At 44.5% G+C, this 19,234-nt stretch overlaps 1 protein-coding gene across 4 annotated transcripts in view; it reads right to left on the bottom strand.

The window, feature by feature from the left end:
* SEC31A (SEC31 homolog A, COPII coat complex component) overlaps window positions 1-19,234 on the bottom strand; it is a 41,369-nt gene that overhangs the window by 15,393 nt on the left and 6,742 nt on the right. For all 4 annotated transcript variants that reach the window (XM_027738527.2, XM_027738530.2, XM_027738532.2 and 1 more), the window contains exons 7-20: window positions 17,856-17,998; window positions 17,128-17,227; window positions 15,690-15,851; window positions 15,348-15,500; window positions 13,677-13,904; window positions 13,063-13,137; window positions 11,043-11,093; window positions 10,182-10,259; window positions 7,973-8,048; window positions 7,149-7,327; window positions 5,385-5,511; window positions 4,266-4,411; window positions 2,364-2,537; window positions 1,631-1,804 (exon numbers count right to left, since the gene is read on the bottom strand). In XM_027738527.2, the coding sequence (XP_027594328.1) occupies window positions 1,631-1,804; window positions 2,364-2,537; window positions 4,266-4,411; window positions 5,385-5,511; window positions 7,149-7,327; window positions 7,973-8,048; window positions 10,182-10,259; window positions 11,043-11,093; window positions 13,063-13,137; window positions 13,677-13,904; window positions 15,348-15,500; window positions 15,690-15,851; window positions 17,128-17,227; window positions 17,856-17,998 (1,866 nt within the window). The remainder of the gene's footprint in view (window positions 1-1,630; window positions 1,805-2,363; window positions 2,538-4,265; window positions 4,412-5,384; window positions 5,512-7,148; window positions 7,328-7,972; window positions 8,049-10,181; window positions 10,260-11,042; window positions 11,094-13,062; window positions 13,138-13,676; window positions 13,905-15,347; window positions 15,501-15,689; window positions 15,852-17,127; window positions 17,228-17,855; window positions 17,999-19,234) is intronic.

Genomic DNA, 19,234 nt, shown 5'->3' with positions numbered 1-19,234 from the left:
AAGTTTTAAGTACATGTTCCTATTTGGGACAGCAATTAAACAAAGGCTGCCTTAAGCTTGAGCAAGTCCTTCGTACACACTTTCTTAAAAGGAAGTCAAAGTAAGTATCCTGAGACTCAAATGTGTAATTTTTCTCCATTCTGGTTCATCAGCACACTGCTGGGCACCTTTCTGACATGATACCTGTCCTCTTCAAGCCCCTGATGAGCATGGACTTCCTGAAAAGCCAAGAACACAGGGGGATAACTCACAGTGTGCTCAAGGAGTTGTGATAAACCCAGCCTTTTATTTTTGAGCAGGGCTTGCTGAAATAATAGTTTGAGACATTCCTGAAACAGTAGGAGAAAGAGGAAACTCTGGTTTAAAGAAAAAGCATTGCTAAGATCTTGCCATGTAGAGGAAAGCTGCTATTCCCCACAGCCAAACGGGAATCACACAGAATCACTTCTCAAGGCAACTCGTTGGTTACAAGGAGGGAGGCCAAAGACACAGACAGAACAACAGAGTTGATTATTGATGATGATGCATTTAAAATCATATGCAATGGTGTTAGCAAGGTAATCTTGGATGAAGGCTTTGTCCCTTCTGAAATCTACCTTGCTAACACCCTGGAAAGAAGGCAGAGGCACACGTTGTTGACATCAAGAACTCCCAATTCCCCCCTCAACCTTTCAGCCCTTTTTCCTTCCTGCCTCATTTTTCTGGCAAGCAATGCTTGAGTGCAGCACAGAGACACCACTGCTTGTGCCAGACTCCTCCGCATAAGGAGAACACTCAGCCCCCACACAGCTCTGCTCTCAGAAAAGCTCAGCCCAGAGCCCCTGTGCAGAGGAGGGCCAGGGGAGCTGCAGTGCTCTACTGAGGGATTAGAGTCTTGGCAATGCCCTCCAAGCATGCACACAGCCAGGGCTGCTCAACACACCACACTGCAGTGATGGCCAGTGAGTTCTGTTGTGCTGTTGTCCTCAGGTTAGAGATAAAATCAGGGAATTTGCCTCCCCTATTCGTCCTCTTCCTTCCTGCACAGCTCCCTTATTAGTCTCATACTTAACCAGGTCTTTCTTCTAGCACAGCTCACTCTCAGTCCAGGAAGTTAAACCACCTGCTTCCTCACCTGCCCGTGCCCCCTTACTGAGAAGGTGTTTGCACAGCAAACTGTACCCACAGCTGCTGAAACATGTCATCAGTTTGCTACTGCCACTGCTCAGCAGCTTCTGCAGTCAACATCAGGGCTGGGGGTGGGAGCAATCAGCCCCAGGAGAGTCTGGTGAGCAAGCCCCATGGCCTGCAGGGATGGGACATCAGGGACTATGAGAGGAAGCGCAGAACTCCTGCAGTGCTCTCCCATGCAGCTATTCTTGGCATTGAAGCACACCTTCAAACAAAGGGGGAAAACACCAAATCTTCAGCAGCAGACTGCTTGACAAGGTGTTTAATGGATGCTTCCAGATAAGGAATAAAGGAGGTATCTGTATTGACTGAAAGGAAGCCCCAGTGACCTTTACCATAAAGCTCTCGGGAGGCATATGGCATACAGCCTCAGATCAAGAGAAAGGAGAAGAATTATTATATCCATCACTCTCAAGAATTCAAGCACCATGTCCCTCCCTTACTGCCAAACCCCATTTACCTGCTGGTAATACTGCTGGGCTGGAGCCTGGGGTGTTTGCATCCGTCCAGCCACAGGGCCAGCTCGTCCTTTGGGCACGGGCTCTCTCTCATATGGTCCCTTGAGGCCGTCCTGTCCCACCGGGGGCTCCCCCTGGGCTCTGCAAAGCCTGTCCCGCAGCTGCACGATGTTTGGCTGCAATCAGAGCAGGACAGTGAAGGAAGGTTAACTGCACTGCCTGTCACCCAGTGCATCACACCAAGAGGCTGATTGGCCACCCACTGTCTGATGAGCTCTCTCAGAAGCCCACTCTGCTTTGTTAGATCAGACTGAGGCACAATCATGACCATGCATGAGACATGGGGCCATTGGGACTGCCTTACATGTGCCTGCCTCTTTCCCAAACCACCCTGTCTACAAATGTCAGCTGATGGAAAATGAGAAGTCAAAAGAAAACAACCAAGTGTCAAGGCACACATTTCATTCACCGTGTCTGGCTTGCTGGAGGGACACCCTCTGGCAGTCACTGGCTGCAAGGACAAAGGTGTGAAATGAAGAGGGAGCAGAAGGTGGCTGTGCATTTCTGTCAGCTCGGCAAGGTCAACACAGGGAGAGGGGAAACAGCCTGTCACATCTTGAGGTGCATGTCAAATGGCAGTCCTGATGGCTGACTGCACCGTGCAGAGACCTTTGCTCTAAGTGTACCTGTTCACACAGAGAGAGAGAGAGAGTGAAGAGCCTGAAGGCCCCATACCTGGTTGGTGTTCTCAGGGAGGAAGGTCAGAGCTGCAGCCAGGCTTCCCTGAGCAGCCAGGAGGTTGGCATACTGGCTCATCTTATCGGCCAAAAGGGCCCCCACAGCATTAGGGTCCACAGCCTGGGTGAGCTGCACGGCTTTGCGCAGGATTACGACTTTCTCTATTAAGTCCTGAAAGATCAGGAAAAAAAAACACGCACAAGTGAGAACAGCAAAGTGAATGGCTAACTAGTGACAGGCTAATGACTGTCATGGAGGGCTGTTCCTCAGGCCAGCCTTGGAAAACCCCTCTCACCCAGTGAGAAGCCCAAGCCCAGTGCAGGTTTCCCAGACAGCCACAGCTGCACCAAGGCACAGCCTTCCCACCATGTGAGATAACAGAACACCAACCAAGTAGCTTCTAACAGCATAGCCAGCAGAGTTCAAAGCCAAAAGAACTGGTTTTATTAAAAAGGATTTCAGGGCCCTATCAGCACTGAGCATGCCCACCAAGAGTATGCTTTCATAAAATTATCTGGTGACAGCATGAGAGCAAACAGGAAACATCATGTCACCAACAATAGTGCTGTGCTGCTGCACATTTGTTTATGGTGTTTTAGTAAGTCAGTTCTTAACCATCTTAAAAGGATCTCCCTTGGGAGAGTTGTCCATTGCTTTCTGGTTGCTATAGCAAAAATACTCCATATCTTGCCTTCCATGCACATCCCCGAACACCAGAGCTGGCCTTGGTTGGGTTTCCTTCCAGTCCTAAATTACAGGAATGTTTTCTGGTCAGTTTTCTCATGATTTTCTTACTCTCACTACATTTATATTCAGAGATACTACAAATATTAATTTGACAATATTAACATTCAATTCTTTTTTAAAATCTTACGGTAGATTTATTGAGTGTACCACACACAAAATTTCAACCATACATCACTACTAAGGATTGTTTTCTGACTCCTCAATAAAACATTTTTGATTTTCTCAACAAATCAGCACTTCAAAAAAGGAAAAAAAACCCCTACAAATAAATCAAGATAATCAACAGCTTCTGTGAGTTTTCTATGAATTCCACATCAGAGTAAACAAGCAGCCTAATTATAACTCCAATAATATTTTTCAATTTTAGTGTCCAAGAGAGCAAAGCCATGCAATCAAAATGCAAATTCAAACTGAAGGTAAATCTGTATATAAAGCCCTCAAAATCAAGTAATTTTAATAATTCAAAACTGGAGAGAGTTAATGATGCAAAGCAAAACTCATACACTCCAGTTCTTTCAATTAACTACAAGAGATTCACAGCACTGCCAAGTAATGTTACTTTAAGTACTTTCTAAAACTGGTCCTTCAAAGGCCCCGAACAGATGGAAGAAACTAAGATTGTAGTATAAAATAAATTATTCCACAATTGCTTCATTCCACTCCTATTCCCCCAAGAAATTTGCTATATGTAATATATTTCACTACTGGAAATCAAGCCTTGTGTGTGCAAACTCCTGGAGAAAACACCAAGGAGAATCTTCCTACAGCTTTCTCTCTAGATTTAACTCTAATGCTTTAGATTTCTTCTCCTGAACATTCAAAAGTAGAAGTGTCCAAGTACTCCCCAGCTGCCGAAGATGCAAGCATTCTAAGACTCTTCTTTACCAAAACACTCAAGCTCTACCCTTTAACACAAGAAGTGTTGTAGCACAACTACCCAAAGACCAGGGCAAGCATAAGGGCCACTGTGCTTCACAATTGTGCATTTTCCAGTATCATATTTATGTGCTATGCCATTCCAGAAGGAAAAGGCTTGCATCCTGATGTACATCAGGCTATCAGACAGCAAAGCTCTACACTAGATCATTCGATTTAAGTGCCAAATGATTGCAGTGTGTTACTTCCAACACCTTTCTTGAAATAATTACCAACCTGAAGGGACAAGGGGCTGCTTCCATCCTGAACTTTGGTCCAACAGGCAACGAGTTTATCCACATTGCCAGCACAAATGTAACAGAGACAAGCTTGTGTCTGCAGAACGCTGTCCCCTTCATTTTCCAGCCTGCTGCCCAGGAGATCTAGATGGAATACGAACAGAGGTGCTGGTGAATCACTTCGGTGATCCCTCCCCATCGCTGCTGGAAGCCTACAATGGCTGTCATGTCTCAGTGAGAAGGGATATTGCCTCTGGGCTCTGCTGGTAAGGACACACTCTGGTGTCTAGCACAGATTATCTCATGGGAGTCCAGGGCACTTCAGAGGCAGTCATGGCAGCAAGAACCTGTCAAATGACTGCAAACGTGAGTCACAGCAGAGGGGATAGTCCCTCTGCTGACATGATAAAGGACAAGAGGCCAGGGTTCAATTCTCCCCTCCACCACCCACTTGTGCAGTCCCTCATTTCAGGAGTGTGACCCGAGTGTGCAACCAGCCAAGGAACTGTGAGCAAAGCCATGGTACTGCTCTGGGCTGATGCTTGCTCAAGGCAGTCATACACCTCCCCAGACACCGTGGCTGAGGGACACAGGGCTGTCAGGCTCACAGCTACTGGTAATATAACCTCCCTGTGGGTTAAACCCAGCCAGCTGTCTGCCACACAGCACACAAGGGCAGGCATGCTCACTGCCTGGGAAAGAGGACTCCTTCCAGCAGTCAAAACTGATCTTGGGAAAGAAGAGTGAAGTGCTTCCTTTAAACATTTCTACTTGTACCCCATGCACAAACACCTCAAGACTGGTCCCTTGGCTGAGACACCCGTCACATCAACACCCCCAGTGGAACAAGACCAGCAGCTGTGCGCTACACAGGCAATACTGGGACACAGCTGCTCACAAGACTCTGAGTTCTGTGCCCAGAAAGTTAGGGAATGCACTGGTAAAATAGCACCCCAGAGGTTCCTCTCCTCCTCTGCAACAGGACTTAGGAACTATATGACCCATGAAAGAAGCTAGAGAGGTATTACAGCAGTATAGGGGAAGGAAAACAACGCTGGCAAAGCGTAGTTTTGCTGTAAGTAAAATAAATGACATCCAGCCTGTAAAGTGTGCTTACCACAAAGGGCTGCAAATTCATCTGGCCTGGCATAAGTGAGCACAGCAGCCAAAGCCTCTCTCCAGTTCTGCAGATCACAAGACTGCACAATCTCTTTCCAGTTCTTCGTTACCACTGCAGTGATGAGCTAGACCAGAAGGAGAGAGACCACAGTTAACATCTTGGTAGGGTTTCCTTTGTATAACCTACAGTATGATTTGTATCTGTTCAAGTGCACTCATCCCCACTCTATCCAGGGTCACAATATACTGCACTGCAGTTGAACAGCTGCACTACAATACATTTTACTTCAAAAGGAATACAGTGAAAAATCAAAATGAGCTCAGATAACAAACAGGACAATTATTCTTGCTACAAAACGTGCAAGAAAAGAATACACAAATCTCCACAAGTTGTGATTGCTGAAAATGAGTTTCAGCAGTTTTTGCAGAGAAAGATAACATACTAAGTATTTAGCTGTAAGTCTTCCAGACAATGCTCAGGAAGGGGTATGGATTTTGTTTGTCAAATGGTTTCATTCGGCTTTAAGCTCTTGGCCTGAGGCTGACCTGAGGCCAAGTTGAAAAGGCTGTGTAAAGGAAGCAGCAAAGTGGCAGCAATATCAACCTGAGCTGGCTGTAGTGTCCCTACCCTTCACCCACACACAGGCTGTCTGTCCACAAGCCCTCAGAAAAAAAAATTCCTGTTTCTTTCTTCTCAAACTCTGCCTCCAGTTATTTTACTTGGGACAAAAGACAGACTTGGCAGCTGCGCTGCTCTTCAGTGAACAAAGCCCTTGTCATACCAAGATTTCAAGCTCAGAAACTTCTGAACAAGGAATAAGTGTGCAGTTTGGGACCAGAAAAAACCCCCACACCTAAAGAACAAATGCAAGAACCCAACTACAAGGTCAACACTTGCTTGTTAGCACAGGCACAGATAACAGGTCAGCTCTCCAATCCTTTCCCCAAAGGATTAACTATAGTGAAGAAGAAGAAATTTCTCACACACTACAAATTCTCCTTTCTCTGATTAGACCAGAGGGAGTAGCTAGGGGTAAGGGAAGAAATCCTGCAGAGTCTTAACACTTGAGATTTTCCTCTTTTCATTTGTCCAGCATTAGCAGAGCAGTTTTCTGTGTTCTTTTAAAGCCACTTCTCCTGTTTCATCTTCCGGTTGCTACTTTCTTATGCCAGTAATAAAGAAGAAAAACTTGAACGAGCAGCATCAACAATCCCTAGCCATGCAAAAAGCTGAAAATAACAATAACCAGCTGGCCATAACATGCTGTCTCCTAGACAAAGGGTGATTGATCTACCCGGGGCACACTTTGCTCTTTTCTGTGCAGGCAGTGAAATGAAGCATCAGCAAAATCTGTTAAGACTGACCACAGGCACAAATTTACATAATGCTGCCTGGCCCTGAGCATGGGTCATGTGTGACTCATAAAAAATGTGACAAAATAACAAACTGAAATGTGCCCTGATTAAGATACTTATCTATTGGTGAGAACCTATTAGTGTATATGCAACTCAGACACCAGAGAGGAGATAAAGAATACTCTTGTGTACTTATATCCAGGTAGCATGCAAGACTTCCCTTCTTATCAATGCATTAAAAAAGAGCAACGGAAGCTTTTCTGCTCCGAGATCTTAGAGATTATTTGAATACTTATTAACTTCTCCCAGAAATAAACCTAAAAAACGGCAAGAAAACTTTTAAGGTGAAAAAGGGAGTATGCCAAAGGCACACGAAGCACGTTAGTTCTGAAGCGAAAAAACACACCCTGGTGATTTTGCTCTGCATCTTAGCAAAGTACTTTTCCTGTGTCCTGGAGAGCAGCTCCTGCCCGCCCGCGATGGCCAGGATGATGGCGTCAGCCATGCGGTTGTCGTGCAGGCAGAGATCCACCGCGCTCCCGAAGTCGCCCGTCAGCAGAGCCTGCGTGATCAAACCGTCCACATCTGCAGCGAGAGGGGGGTGCACATTCAAATGGCGGCACAGAAGTCACTTAAAGAAGCAACAGTGACTCCGATTCCGACTGTACAACACCGCACAAGGCTGCCTGCAAACCAGCCTGCTTCCAGGCAGTACTCACAGGGATGCTCCGGTTCATCGCCAGCCTCAAACACACATGGCCACAGCCACGTCACGGGGGGCACTGTCAAGCATCACTTACCTTGCGGCAGAGCAAGATGCTAGAGGTCTAAATGGCCTCTGAAACAACAACCCTGCATACAGTGCCAAAAGAGTCAAACTAGACAGGGGTCAGTGGCTTCTGCATCACTCAAGATCCCCTGGGAGTTTCTGCTAGCACTTCATGCCTCATCAAGCATGTCTTCCTTTATAGCAGAAATCACCCAGAGCAGCTGCTTTTCAGCAACGGGGTACACAAGTGCTGTACACTCCCCTTCCTTCCTTAAAGAAGTTGCATTTTCAAGTGCCTTGAGATTGCTGCGAAACAAGTGCGGTTAGAGGCAAGTCATTACGATCCTTCACAATTTCTGTGCAGAAATGGCCTTCTCACTGGAACACCAGCATTAACATCAGCACTTATAAATATCAGCACATAAAATTAAATCAATATCAAGGTGTTTTTTTTTTTTTACCTCCACTAACAGAAATGTTAAATGTTGTCTTTGCAGATCCCAAACCCTCAGTTTCTTGTTTATGGTCCTTCGGTGTCTAAGAGAAAGGAAAAGCAGAATTTGTGACATTATGTAAACACTTGAAATATACACACATTTAAAAAAATATGGTTCTTGCACTACAAGTTAGACCTTCAGACTAGCAGTTGCCTCACAGAACATTAACTTGCACACACACATCCATGCCCATATACACACAATCCCCTCCAAGCAAAACAACAGCCACTACCACAAAGTCAGAAACCTCTCCCTTCCCTCTTCTTTCAACTTCGGCCCCTACCAAGAACAGTCTACCATAACACTACCTAGGTTCCACATTGCTCCACTTAGACTTTCAGCTTGTCCTTGAAATACTCTGCACTAGGCATGCATCCTAGTCTAATTAAGCAAATTGCATATGAACACATGCTTAATTTTCAGCACAGAAGTCCAGCATAGACCAGACTTAAGCACTTTGCACTCAGTACAGGAGTGGCTCAGTGGACAGAAGTTGCTTTTTTTTTTTTCTACAAAACTTCCCCAGGATTTAAGATAGAGACCATTTTGTGCATTTGGGATTTCAAACAAAACCTTTCAATAATAAAAAAAATAACACCAAGAGCGAATTCTCTCTCCATTACCCGTTTTCACAGCACAGCTTAAGAAGAGTGCAGAATTTGCTTTAGTACATGCAGGGGGAGTTCACAAGTCCACTGAGAACACCCTGCTTGTGAGCTGATCAGTGAAATTGCACTTCAGAGGATGAAGCACACAGCCAACCAAAACCAGGCTGGCTTGGATGGGGATGGAAAGTCAGAAGCAACCTTCATGTTTGACTCATGAAAGGAGGTAGCATCTGGAAAACTATTTTGCTGTCAGATAACACATGATTAAGTGTTTGGTATCAGCTGAGAGCATGTTGTGACCATCACAGGAATAATGTGCCCTTCCAGTTGCTTTATGGATGTGACAGCCCACCTTGATGCATCATCAGTGGCTCCAGGCCAGTCTCACAAATATTTACCATCCATGCTGGAAGGCTGGGGTCATGTTTAGCTGTGAATTCTCTCTTAGAGCAAACATTTGTAATGAGACATCTAATACCTTCAGGACTGCATACAGCAAAATCCTTATACAGTCAGATACATGCCTGCCACTGCAGTGCCTAAAGAATTAACAAGCAATCCAGCACCTAACCTAAGGAGAGCACTCTGGTTTTAGTGTCCTTAAGAGGCTATTATATGGAGTCAAGTGCACCACTCCAGCCTGCAGGAGCCTTAAACTACTGCCCTCATCTTCACTGCAGACAAGCACAGGGAACACAGCTAGTTTTGGGCTAACAGCTCTAATTCTAACCCAAAAGGGAGACTGAGGGAATGGGGGCCAATGAAGTTGGCTTGTTCACACAGCAATACAGTATTTTCAGTACTACTGACTTCACAAGGCAGAGGCTGGTCCACAGGCTGGTCCTCACCTGTCCCCATATTTAAAACATAGGGCTGAAAACAATGCTGTTCAAATGCACAGAAATGAACAGTAGCTGTAGGATCCCAAGAGCAGGCATGGTTGATCCCAACCTGCCTGTGATAAATCCGTCTGAAGTGCTGCAACAGACACTCCTAATGCAGCTGGCTGCCAGAGCCCTGACACTCGCTGCTCAGGTGCAAGGGGATGGATGGCACTGTGACTTTGGTGGGAGCAATGCAGAGAATGAACGTTCTCTCTCTCCTCCAGTAGCACAGCTTCATCTCTGCAAAGAGTTATACCCTGAAACAGGGCAGTAATAAGCTGACTGCTTGGTAATAATCAACCAGAGGGAGGAAAGAAGGCAATGCAGAAAGCAAGGGAAAAAAAAAAAAAAAAGCATTAGGGTTCTGGTGGCAGATAATTTGTGTTAGGGAAATGTCAGAGAAAAATGATGGCAGAATAAAGTCCTCGAGTGCGGTGCCAATTGGATTCTTATAAAACAAGCTTGTACTTCAGTGCCACCAAAATCTATTCACATGATGTCTGAAGCTGATGAGAAAAATCTTGAGCAACTTAACAAGAGACTGCTTTTATCGTTTTAAGTAACTTTTTGTATTTCTGTATATCCTCGGCACTAGGAAAAGCCAACAAAATAAAATGCTCTTAATGGTAACAAAGTAAATATAGGGAGGTCAGCAGGGTTAGTCTAGAAGGCAACAGATACCTCTCCCAAGAACTGCTCCTCTGTAGCTCGGCCTTCATCCCCCTCATTTGGCACAGATTCTTCAGATTCTGCAGGAGCCTTCAGCAGAGAGAAGATGCCATAAAAAAAAGCCAGCAAAAGAGGAAGAAATACTTTGCACTGCAGAGTACAGCCAGCTTCCCACCAACAACAGTTAGAACCAGACTGCAGATCACAGAAATGCAGTGGCCATATATGCTTGGCTATCATAAACATAGCAGAGGCCCTGTTTCCTTTGTCATTACACAGCACCTTGTGCTGGTTTCATCTTAGATGCCTGAAAACATGCAACAAAATCTTTCTTCCCCATTAGGCAACTACAGATATCTGAACTGTCTACTGCACAAAAGCAATGCGCTCCCTCTTGCAGACTCAGGCCACTGCAATTGCAAGAGGCAATGCCTGAACTGTAGTTATTCTTGCAGGAAGTGTTATGGGACCACACTCCCAGTCTTGCTTTTTTAAAAGCCTGGTGAAGGTGCTCTTGAAATCAGCTGTCAGGCAGCAAGACTCTGCCCTACCTCACAGGCAGCACGAAGTGTCACAGTGGGCAAGACACAGGCAGCAAAAAGGAAAGGTGGAGGGACACCAATGAGACCCTGAATTAAACCCTGTGACTGAGAGCCCTTCACTGGAGAAAGGGGGAACACTCGAGAAGAAAAAAAAGTAGTTGTTTTTTTAAATAAGTATCTTCATCCTACTGAATGTAGGAACTTGCCACATGCTGGATTATTTGTGACTTACTCTGGGACAGCTATCAGGCCAAAAGAAAAATTATTCTTACTTTGCACATTACCACAGCATTGTAAAACTAATCACAGAGTTATACATGTGTTTGCTTACCTCTCCCAAAACACTATCTACAAGACCTTCTTTATTCAGAGCAGATGTAATCTAGAAAAGAACGAAGATTTCAGTGAGTACCCTTTTATTTTAGAAAGGTAGACCTCTCACTGATTTCTCAGATTGCAAAAGTGGAACATGTAGCTACTTTGCTTCCTGCAGAACAGTTAACATGAAACTAAAGCCATTTCCTTTTCCAGGTGATGGATTTACTGCTAATACCCCAGCACCCCAAGCTCTGATGGAAACAATAGCTGCTCTATGCTTTTAAACTTTTAACTGTTAACTCAAGGGCCTCAAACCTCACTAGAGCTGCTGGAAACCACAGTAATAAAAGGAGTATCAGAACATGAAGGACAAAAGCTTCAGTCTGTTCTGGCCAGGGAAAAATGAAGCAGTGACAATCCTTGTGGAGCAGGGAGCCTATCAGGAAACTGTGGTTTCAAGCACATGGCTGAGGGCTAGAATTTTCCACGGTATAAAAGAGTTTTTATACCTTGGAAAAAAATGCTTTTACTGCTTTGCAAAGCAAACCATGACTCCAGATTCAACTAGGGCCCTCAAAACCACCAATTTATCATGTATTGAGTTTATATATTAGTTCAGCTTCAGGGAGCCTGGGTTTCCTATTGCTGCTAATGTTATCTACTGCTTTTGGTACTGTAGGCTTTATTTTACCCTTGGATGCTGGTTTGTGCAAAAAGCTGAGCTCAAATTGCTGGAGACAGTTTTCTTTTTCTTTTTTAATCACTGGATTACAATAAAAATGAGAAATCCAGTACTTGGTTTGCATGAGAATCACAGGTTTAAAGAAGACAATCCCCCCCATACTCTTAACAGCTTATTCCAAGAAGCTGAAATCTGTGACTCCCTTTTACTTTCCTTATGCTACCAGTAATATGAAAAACCAGTTGTGTTACTGAGTTTAGCATCATCTGGCTATCACAAATTTACAGATGAGCTGTCCTGTGTTGTTTCTTGACACTAAAAAAACATGGATTCAACTTCAATGTGGAATGCTCTGTTGGGAAACAGCTACATAAAAACGTGGCCTTTGAGCTCCTGTCATCTTTTTCTCAAATACTGAAATCATGGGGTAGGCCCAGCATTTCAGGCCACTCAGTTCAGCTAAGGCCATTTTCTCAGCTTCTCCCCATGCACAGGGCATATCAAGCCCAGAGCAACAGCAGCAGTAGGCTCTAGTCTCATGAGGTCAATCTGCAAGACCATTACTAAATTTCAACTAGATTTTCCAATTGAGATCTGCTTTTCAAAAGCAGGATTTCTCTTGATGTGCTTGCCTTGGAGTCACGCACAAAACTTTTGAAGCTGGGGACAGATGGTTAGCAAAAACATGACTTTTTTTCCCCCTGTAATCATATTAAGTTTGCCCTAAAGGACATTTAATTTGTATAAGTATAATGACACTTCAATGGGACCAATCCTTGAAAGTAAAACATTAGATTGATACAATGAAAATGAATCCAACATTCAAATCCACTGAAACAGAACTGAAGAAATACTAGACAGAGCACTGAAAGCAACAGAAGCCAAAAGGCACAGCAGGTATCTCCCTGTAACACTGTATCTCCCTACAACTGGGAAGAAACATCTTTAAAGATGTGCAAGTTGCTTCCTGGTAATCCAAATTTTTGTAAAAAAAGAAGGACTATCCCAGGTTTTCCAAGGTAGTTAATGATACCCTGAAAATTGCTTCCATGTTCTTCAACCAGAAAGCTTAAAACCAGATCATATTCCATGATGTTACAGTAGAAGGATGTCAAGTACCACAGTTACATGAACAGATTGAACGAATAAATATCAAAGCTTCTTGATGGGTGAGAATTTCAGATCAGCATTGGACAGTCAGATGCAGACATGCCTCTGAAGTCTGTTGCCTGCTTTGACATTTCCATGAATACTTAACCATACGTGGCATTGTCAACATTTTAGGCTGTGTTCTGCAGATACATTCATAAGTAAAGCTTTTAACACAAGCACAGCTTCCAGGCCTATTTACCTTCTTCCTTAGATCATCCTTCCTGTATCCCAAGAGCTCAAGGTATTTAGCACGTGAATCTTCTTCAAAGTTCACCTTTAAAAAAAGTTAAAGAATATATTGCGATTCACAATTCTTCATTTTCTCCCTCAAGGGCTTTTTACTTGACTGGCACAAACTGCCCAGTCAGAGCTAGTGGCTGAGTAGACTGAATGTAATAAAGAGAACTGCAAAAGTCTTCAGTGACTTGGGCACCTGGGCAGGTGGGCAAGGCTTCAATCTGGTTGATGCTTATCTGGTTCACTTGGAAACCTCTAAATGCTCATAGTGAGCAGTGAAAAGCCCATCTATAGCTATGCCAAAGCTTTATTCCTTCTCACTAGCTCCCTGTAGATATGTACTGATGGGGGATGCCAAAAACCACAGGACACCTTTACTCATGCCTTTGCTTCTGCCATGATTCCTCACAAACCCCCTGGCCCTGGGGACATGGCTTATGAGTGCTATTCCCACGGCCTACACCTTTTCATTCCCAGAATCTCTTCTGCTAAAACACCACGATGTGCAGAAGGAACCACTTCCACAGCAGTTTTCCAAGTCACTAGGGAATTCCTGAACAGCTGTTATCCCGTTACCTTTAGGAAGGCCCACACGTTCTTCTCAAAGTCAGCCAGGGCCATATCGATCTTCTTCTGGCAGTAGCTGACAAAGCCCTCGGACTGCACAGCCTCCTGCAGCTGTTTGGAGCGGGCCAGGAACTCCTTCTCTGTGACAACCTGGCTCACGTAGACATGGTGCTGCTGCTCCATGCCTGGCTGCTGCTGAGACTTGGCATTCTCAAATGTAACCAGCTTGCCTCCAAACTGGAATTGAAGCACACAGCGCGGCATGTGAAAAATACAAGTATACAGGGGAACACATATGAAAAAGTATGAGCATACACAAATGTATGCACGTGATTTTATATAACACATATATGCTTATCATCCAATAACTGAACACTCCTGACATCAACTCACTGATTTTTTTTTCCCCCATCACCCCATATTTCTACGCATGTAAGGAGCTTGCTGGATAAGTAGGTGAACATTTATGAGATTTAGGATTTATGAGCACAGCTATTCCTTTGCCTATTTTCTTTCAGGCAAAAGACTGACTAGCAACAGAGAACTAGAGCTGTGGGTCTATACAGTGCCCAGCACAAATGGAGTATCCCATGACACCGCAGTGCAGATACCAAAGAAACCCATGTATCATTAAATAAACGCTCAAGCATGATGTCTGCCCTGCTCCTGCCAGGCTGTTTACCAGTTAAAAGCCTACTGAGACATGGGCAGTAAGTTGTGAGACAATTTAGAGAGGTAAAATCAACATAGGAAAAAAACTAGGAGGGGCTTATAATATTGTTTCATTCTATAGCTCAAAGTGAATTTACACAGGCCAGTCCAATAATGGACAAAATACGCATTACAAAAAACAAAAGCCTAGCCAGGAAAAAGACTGACAATTGGCTTCTGGAAAACCAGGATGAATAAGGGAATAAACACCATTATAAAATGACACATCAGACAGTGACTAGGCAACATCGCTTCTCTTCGACAGGAGAAAATTGCATTTGATTTGTGCACCAGATCGTGAATAAGCAGACATATGATGCTGAAAATTCAGAAGTATTTCAGCAAAGAAATCCATTTCAAGTGAATAGGCTAAAATCTCCAGAAGAAATTACCTGTGGGTTTAGAAAATAAGCCAAAGGTGGAACCAAAGAGCAGATGATTCCGCTCTCACAAAAAATCAGGGCCTTCCCATCCCCTCACCTGGCTCCTCTGCAAATCAACCAGCCATGGAGGAACCGAGCCATGTGCTGCTACAGCAACTCCTGCTACTTTGATCAAAGCTGACCCAAGTATTCCCCAGCATATTGACTCACATAGTACCTTCGAACTGCACTCAAATCTCAGATACTTGCCCAGTTTGGTCTCATTCCACCTCCCAATGTATATTTGTTTACTCCAAAGCAAGCACTGCACATAAATAAAAGTGAAGCACTAATGCCAAAACAGAAACAAACAAATGTCTGTTGGCGACGTTTCTTTTTCCCAAGCATTTTTGTCAGGCTGGCTTGCTGTCCCAAGTGCCCCATCTGGAAGCTGCCCTGAGCATCTCCGACCACAATGACAAACAGAGGAAGCTCTCCCAAGGTGGAGCACAACACTGAACTTCCCTCTTCCCACAGTGTTTAGCAGGTGCCACCTCTATCTCCCTCCCTGCCTGGCCAACCACACCCAGCCTTGTCTCATCCTTACCGAGAACGATGCTCCCATGGGCCGCCGGATCCATTTGGGTGGTTTCTTCAGAGGCAGAACAACACTCTGTGGGGCAGCCTGCTGGGGCAGCTGCAGGGGCGGGAGGGGCTGTCCTGTACCAAAGGGATCAAGGTTCCCAAAGGACGATGAAAGCTTTGATAGCACAAAAAGGGGAAAAACAGATGAGACATTTCTCCATTAAAATAAACATAAGCGTCTATTTGCACCGAATTGGTGCTCCTGCAATCAGGGCTGCAGACAGCCACTGCAGATTTCCCACGAGCCCATGTTTTGTTCCCCCTCCCTCTCTGTCCCTATTCTTAGCCAAACATTTTTTAACACCTGGTCAACTTGCTTCTGCCTCAAGCCATCCGTGCTGCCTCCCATGATGGAGTAAACGCTGATCCGCCCGTCGAAGGAGGCCGCAGACAGGACAGCAGGGTTCCTGGGACACCACTGGATATCAAAGCACCACTGTGTGTTCGTGGGCAGCTCGTACAGCACCTGGGCAGCAAAACCAAGTCCAACAAATCAGAGCTTTTATGGAGCACCATGTCCAATAGCAACAATTCCCCTGCCTGCCCTGAGACTTGTCTGCTCTTCTTGCTCCCCGGCAGCCTCCACATCACCACTCACACTAACAGTGGGCAAACCCTGACAACCCCCAAACAGCTGATTATCACATACCACTGCTTCATTTCCTTCTCCCATTAGATCTTGTGTTTAATCCACACAGGACAAATTATGCAGGTGGGGTATGTTTGTGCTGTCCCCCACCATAAGCTGTGAGCTGCTGACATCCATTCTGGGTTATTCAGAGTTAATTTAGGTATCCCCATACACTACACAGAGAGATGTTCAGGCTCTAAAGTAAATGTTTTCACAGGAAAATTGGAAAAGGTAACGCATTCTGGACAGAGAGCTTGTGCCTTGGAACAGATAAGCCCCTTCCTTACAGCAGACATTTAACCATAAACTAGGAGAAACTCAAAGAACAAAATGCTAAATGCTGACAGCAAAATTTTCTCCCAGGAAAATGTTTTTTATTTTTAATAAAAACACATAGTATGATTCATCTACACGTAAAACCTTCATAACAGCACAAGATCCAGCTCAGATAACTCATTTACCACCCTGGAACTTTTGCACTTTTGGGCCAATGTTTGAATTCTAGAAACACTTCTCACTTCTACTCCAGGATTACTGTCCACTGCAAGCAAGGAGCCCTCCAGCATGCCTGAAGCACTTGACGTAGTCTAGGGACAAACACTCTAGTTGGCTGAAAAGCAGATTTGCATCCCCTTTGAAAGGTATCCCCAGGCCCAGAAAGGTGTGTGGCAATGCAGTAGGGTGGCTCTTACTGATCTGCCATTACTGTAGTAAGCTACAAAATGCCTCCTGTCTGGATAAAAGTTCTTACAGAAGGAAAAAGGCAATTGCAACAAAGATCCAGCCACAAAAGGCCCAAAACAAAAGAGTAGGAAGCATATTTAGAAGTTTAAGAGGAGCCATTTCCATCTCTTATAGTGAACAGGGACATTACTACTCAAGAGGAGAGAAGTAGCAAGGACAAACATTAATATTGACAATACTAGGAAGGAATCCTGCATGACCAGAACAAGCTCAGAAGACACACATAGCAACACAAGTACCCAGGATAGGGAGAGACATGTCACAGAAGCATCATTCCTAGGAATGCAAGCACAGCAACAGGTGCTTTGCATGTGCCGCCTCTGAACAGAGATTTTTAATTTTTTTCGAAGTGTTGAGCATACAATACCTCTCCTGTGTTAGGGTTGGAGCAGAGGATTTTAGCATCCTTCCCACAGCTAAGCAGCAGCTCCGGATCCGCCATACTCCAAGCAATGGCCAATATACCCCTGCATGAAAAGTCACAACCAAAAGAAGTTTCATATAAATGAAAAACAGTGATAAATAAAGCATATTTGTAAGTTGAGTTTCTACATTAGCTCAGCACCTGACTGGCCCACTTTTTCCTGGAGGAGAAACTTTCCAATGCTATCAGCAGTTTATTTGTTGAAATACATGCTTTCTAGTTTGTGCATGAAAAGTTATAAAGCTGCAGCCATTGTATCTGAAAATTAAATGCAACAGTCCTACGGGAGAACCTGGACACCGGTCTAACAAAATGGTTTGTTTGCCTGTATCATTAACACAGAGTGTGCAAACCTGTAGGTAAGGTCAGTGACTATCAAGTTTGTCAGCTTTTTATTAGCAGGAGATTCAGGTCAGCAGAACCACCGGCAGCAGTTTTCTTACTGCTGTTCTCGCTCCTTAAATCAAGCAGTGCTTTGGGGCAATACAGAAAGTTTCACTCACAATTGAGGAGGGACAAGAATTTAACAAAATCTTCCAAAATCTACCCAAATTTAAGGCATTTAGGGGACTGAGAGGCAGAGAAACTGTGCAAGTCCACACATGAGGACACGGTACACAGTCACTAACAGCGCTAACGCCATGGAGCAGCAGGTTACACAAGACTCATACCTCGTGTGACTTTCTAGAACACGAAGCGGTGAGGAGGCAAATCTCAGGTCCCACATCTGAATAACAGGCAGCCTGTCATCCTCCGAGGCCAAAACCATCTGGGTAGCAACATCAGGGTGCCACGCCAAGCCCGAGCAGTGCATCTGCAGGACAACATTGTGCCAAAGCATCAAGTAACTAAGCAGCGCTAAAGGAAAAAAGAAAACTAGACCAAATTCATCTACGTGCATGGTAAAACACTGTTGTGAGGGGATGTGCAGCCATGTTTCTGGGCATTATTTCTGACTGCATTCAGATTGGGATATTCTCCTCATTTCTCTGAGTGAGGAGACTTGCAGTTAGTTTTCCGAGGTCCTCTCAAAGGGATGATGTTGTGCTGATTTTTTTCCACAGCCCTACGTTTTAATGTGAGAAAACTGTAAAGCCCACTGCACAAACCTTTTTCTCTACCGGTTTTATTGATATTTTTAATAAAAGCTATCATTAGGCAGAGGTTATTGTCATGTGAACATTGTATCAGAGGACTACAACCACATGAAGAAGACAGCCTACTGTGCTGCTGTTATGTTAGGCAACAAATACATAAAACATCAAGTTTATCAAAATAAGAGTGTAGTGACCAAACAACTACTTCACAAGCACCCTTTTCTCAGTTTCATTTTAAACTCTTGCTATATTTTCAGAGTTTGCTAAAGCAACATTCCATTTAAAATAATACAGAATTATAAAAATTATACGATCTCTCCAGAAGTTCAACAGGCTCTTTTTTCACATTTACACTGCCTAAGGAGCAGGCATGGTGGTTACAGCTACACAAGGCGGTGTTCCTGTGTTCCTGACCTGCTCAGTGCTACACTCCTCTGTGGTGCTGTCCACTACAGACCCTGCCCTCTCTCAGCTCAGCTGCAGCCTGCTCCCATGTTCACACCCAGACCAGCAGAAGCACAGACCCTAGCTCCATCACTCAGTGTCCTGCCAGGGCTCATACCACATGTGATGCCAAGGGAGGATGCTCTCTCTGCCTGAGCACCAAGCCATGAGGTCCCCTGCTCTGTGAAACAAAGATGTGCTCCCCCAGAGCACATCAGCTGTAGCCTCATCTCTTCAGCACATAAAACATGTCATTTCTGACCAAGTGAATAAAAATCTTTTTGTGGTAGCCCCAAACAGATCAGTAAAGGCTTTTTCAAAACTAACTCACCACTCTGATACGACATCTGAGCACCTCGTCTCACTTTTATCTGCATCTGTCTATTTTTATTTGTAATGTTGACAATTCCTCCTTATAAACACGGCCTTATAACAGAAAACTGGGCCAGGCACCAGTATCTGTGTCATGTAACAAGGGGTGCTGTGACCTGTTCCCACATGTCAAGAAG

The sequence above is a fragment of the Pipra filicauda genome, unplaced genomic scaffold (genome assembly GCF_003945595.2).
Source record: "Pipra filicauda isolate LSUMZ 115617 unplaced genomic scaffold, ASM394559v2 scaffold8_size5757611_pilon, whole genome shotgun sequence".
In the NCBI taxonomy this organism is placed as follows: Eukaryota; Metazoa; Chordata; class Aves; order Passeriformes; family Pipridae; genus Pipra; species Pipra filicauda.
Note: the sequence above shows the minus strand (reverse complement) of the source record. Positions and strands in the feature narration are given on the sequence as shown.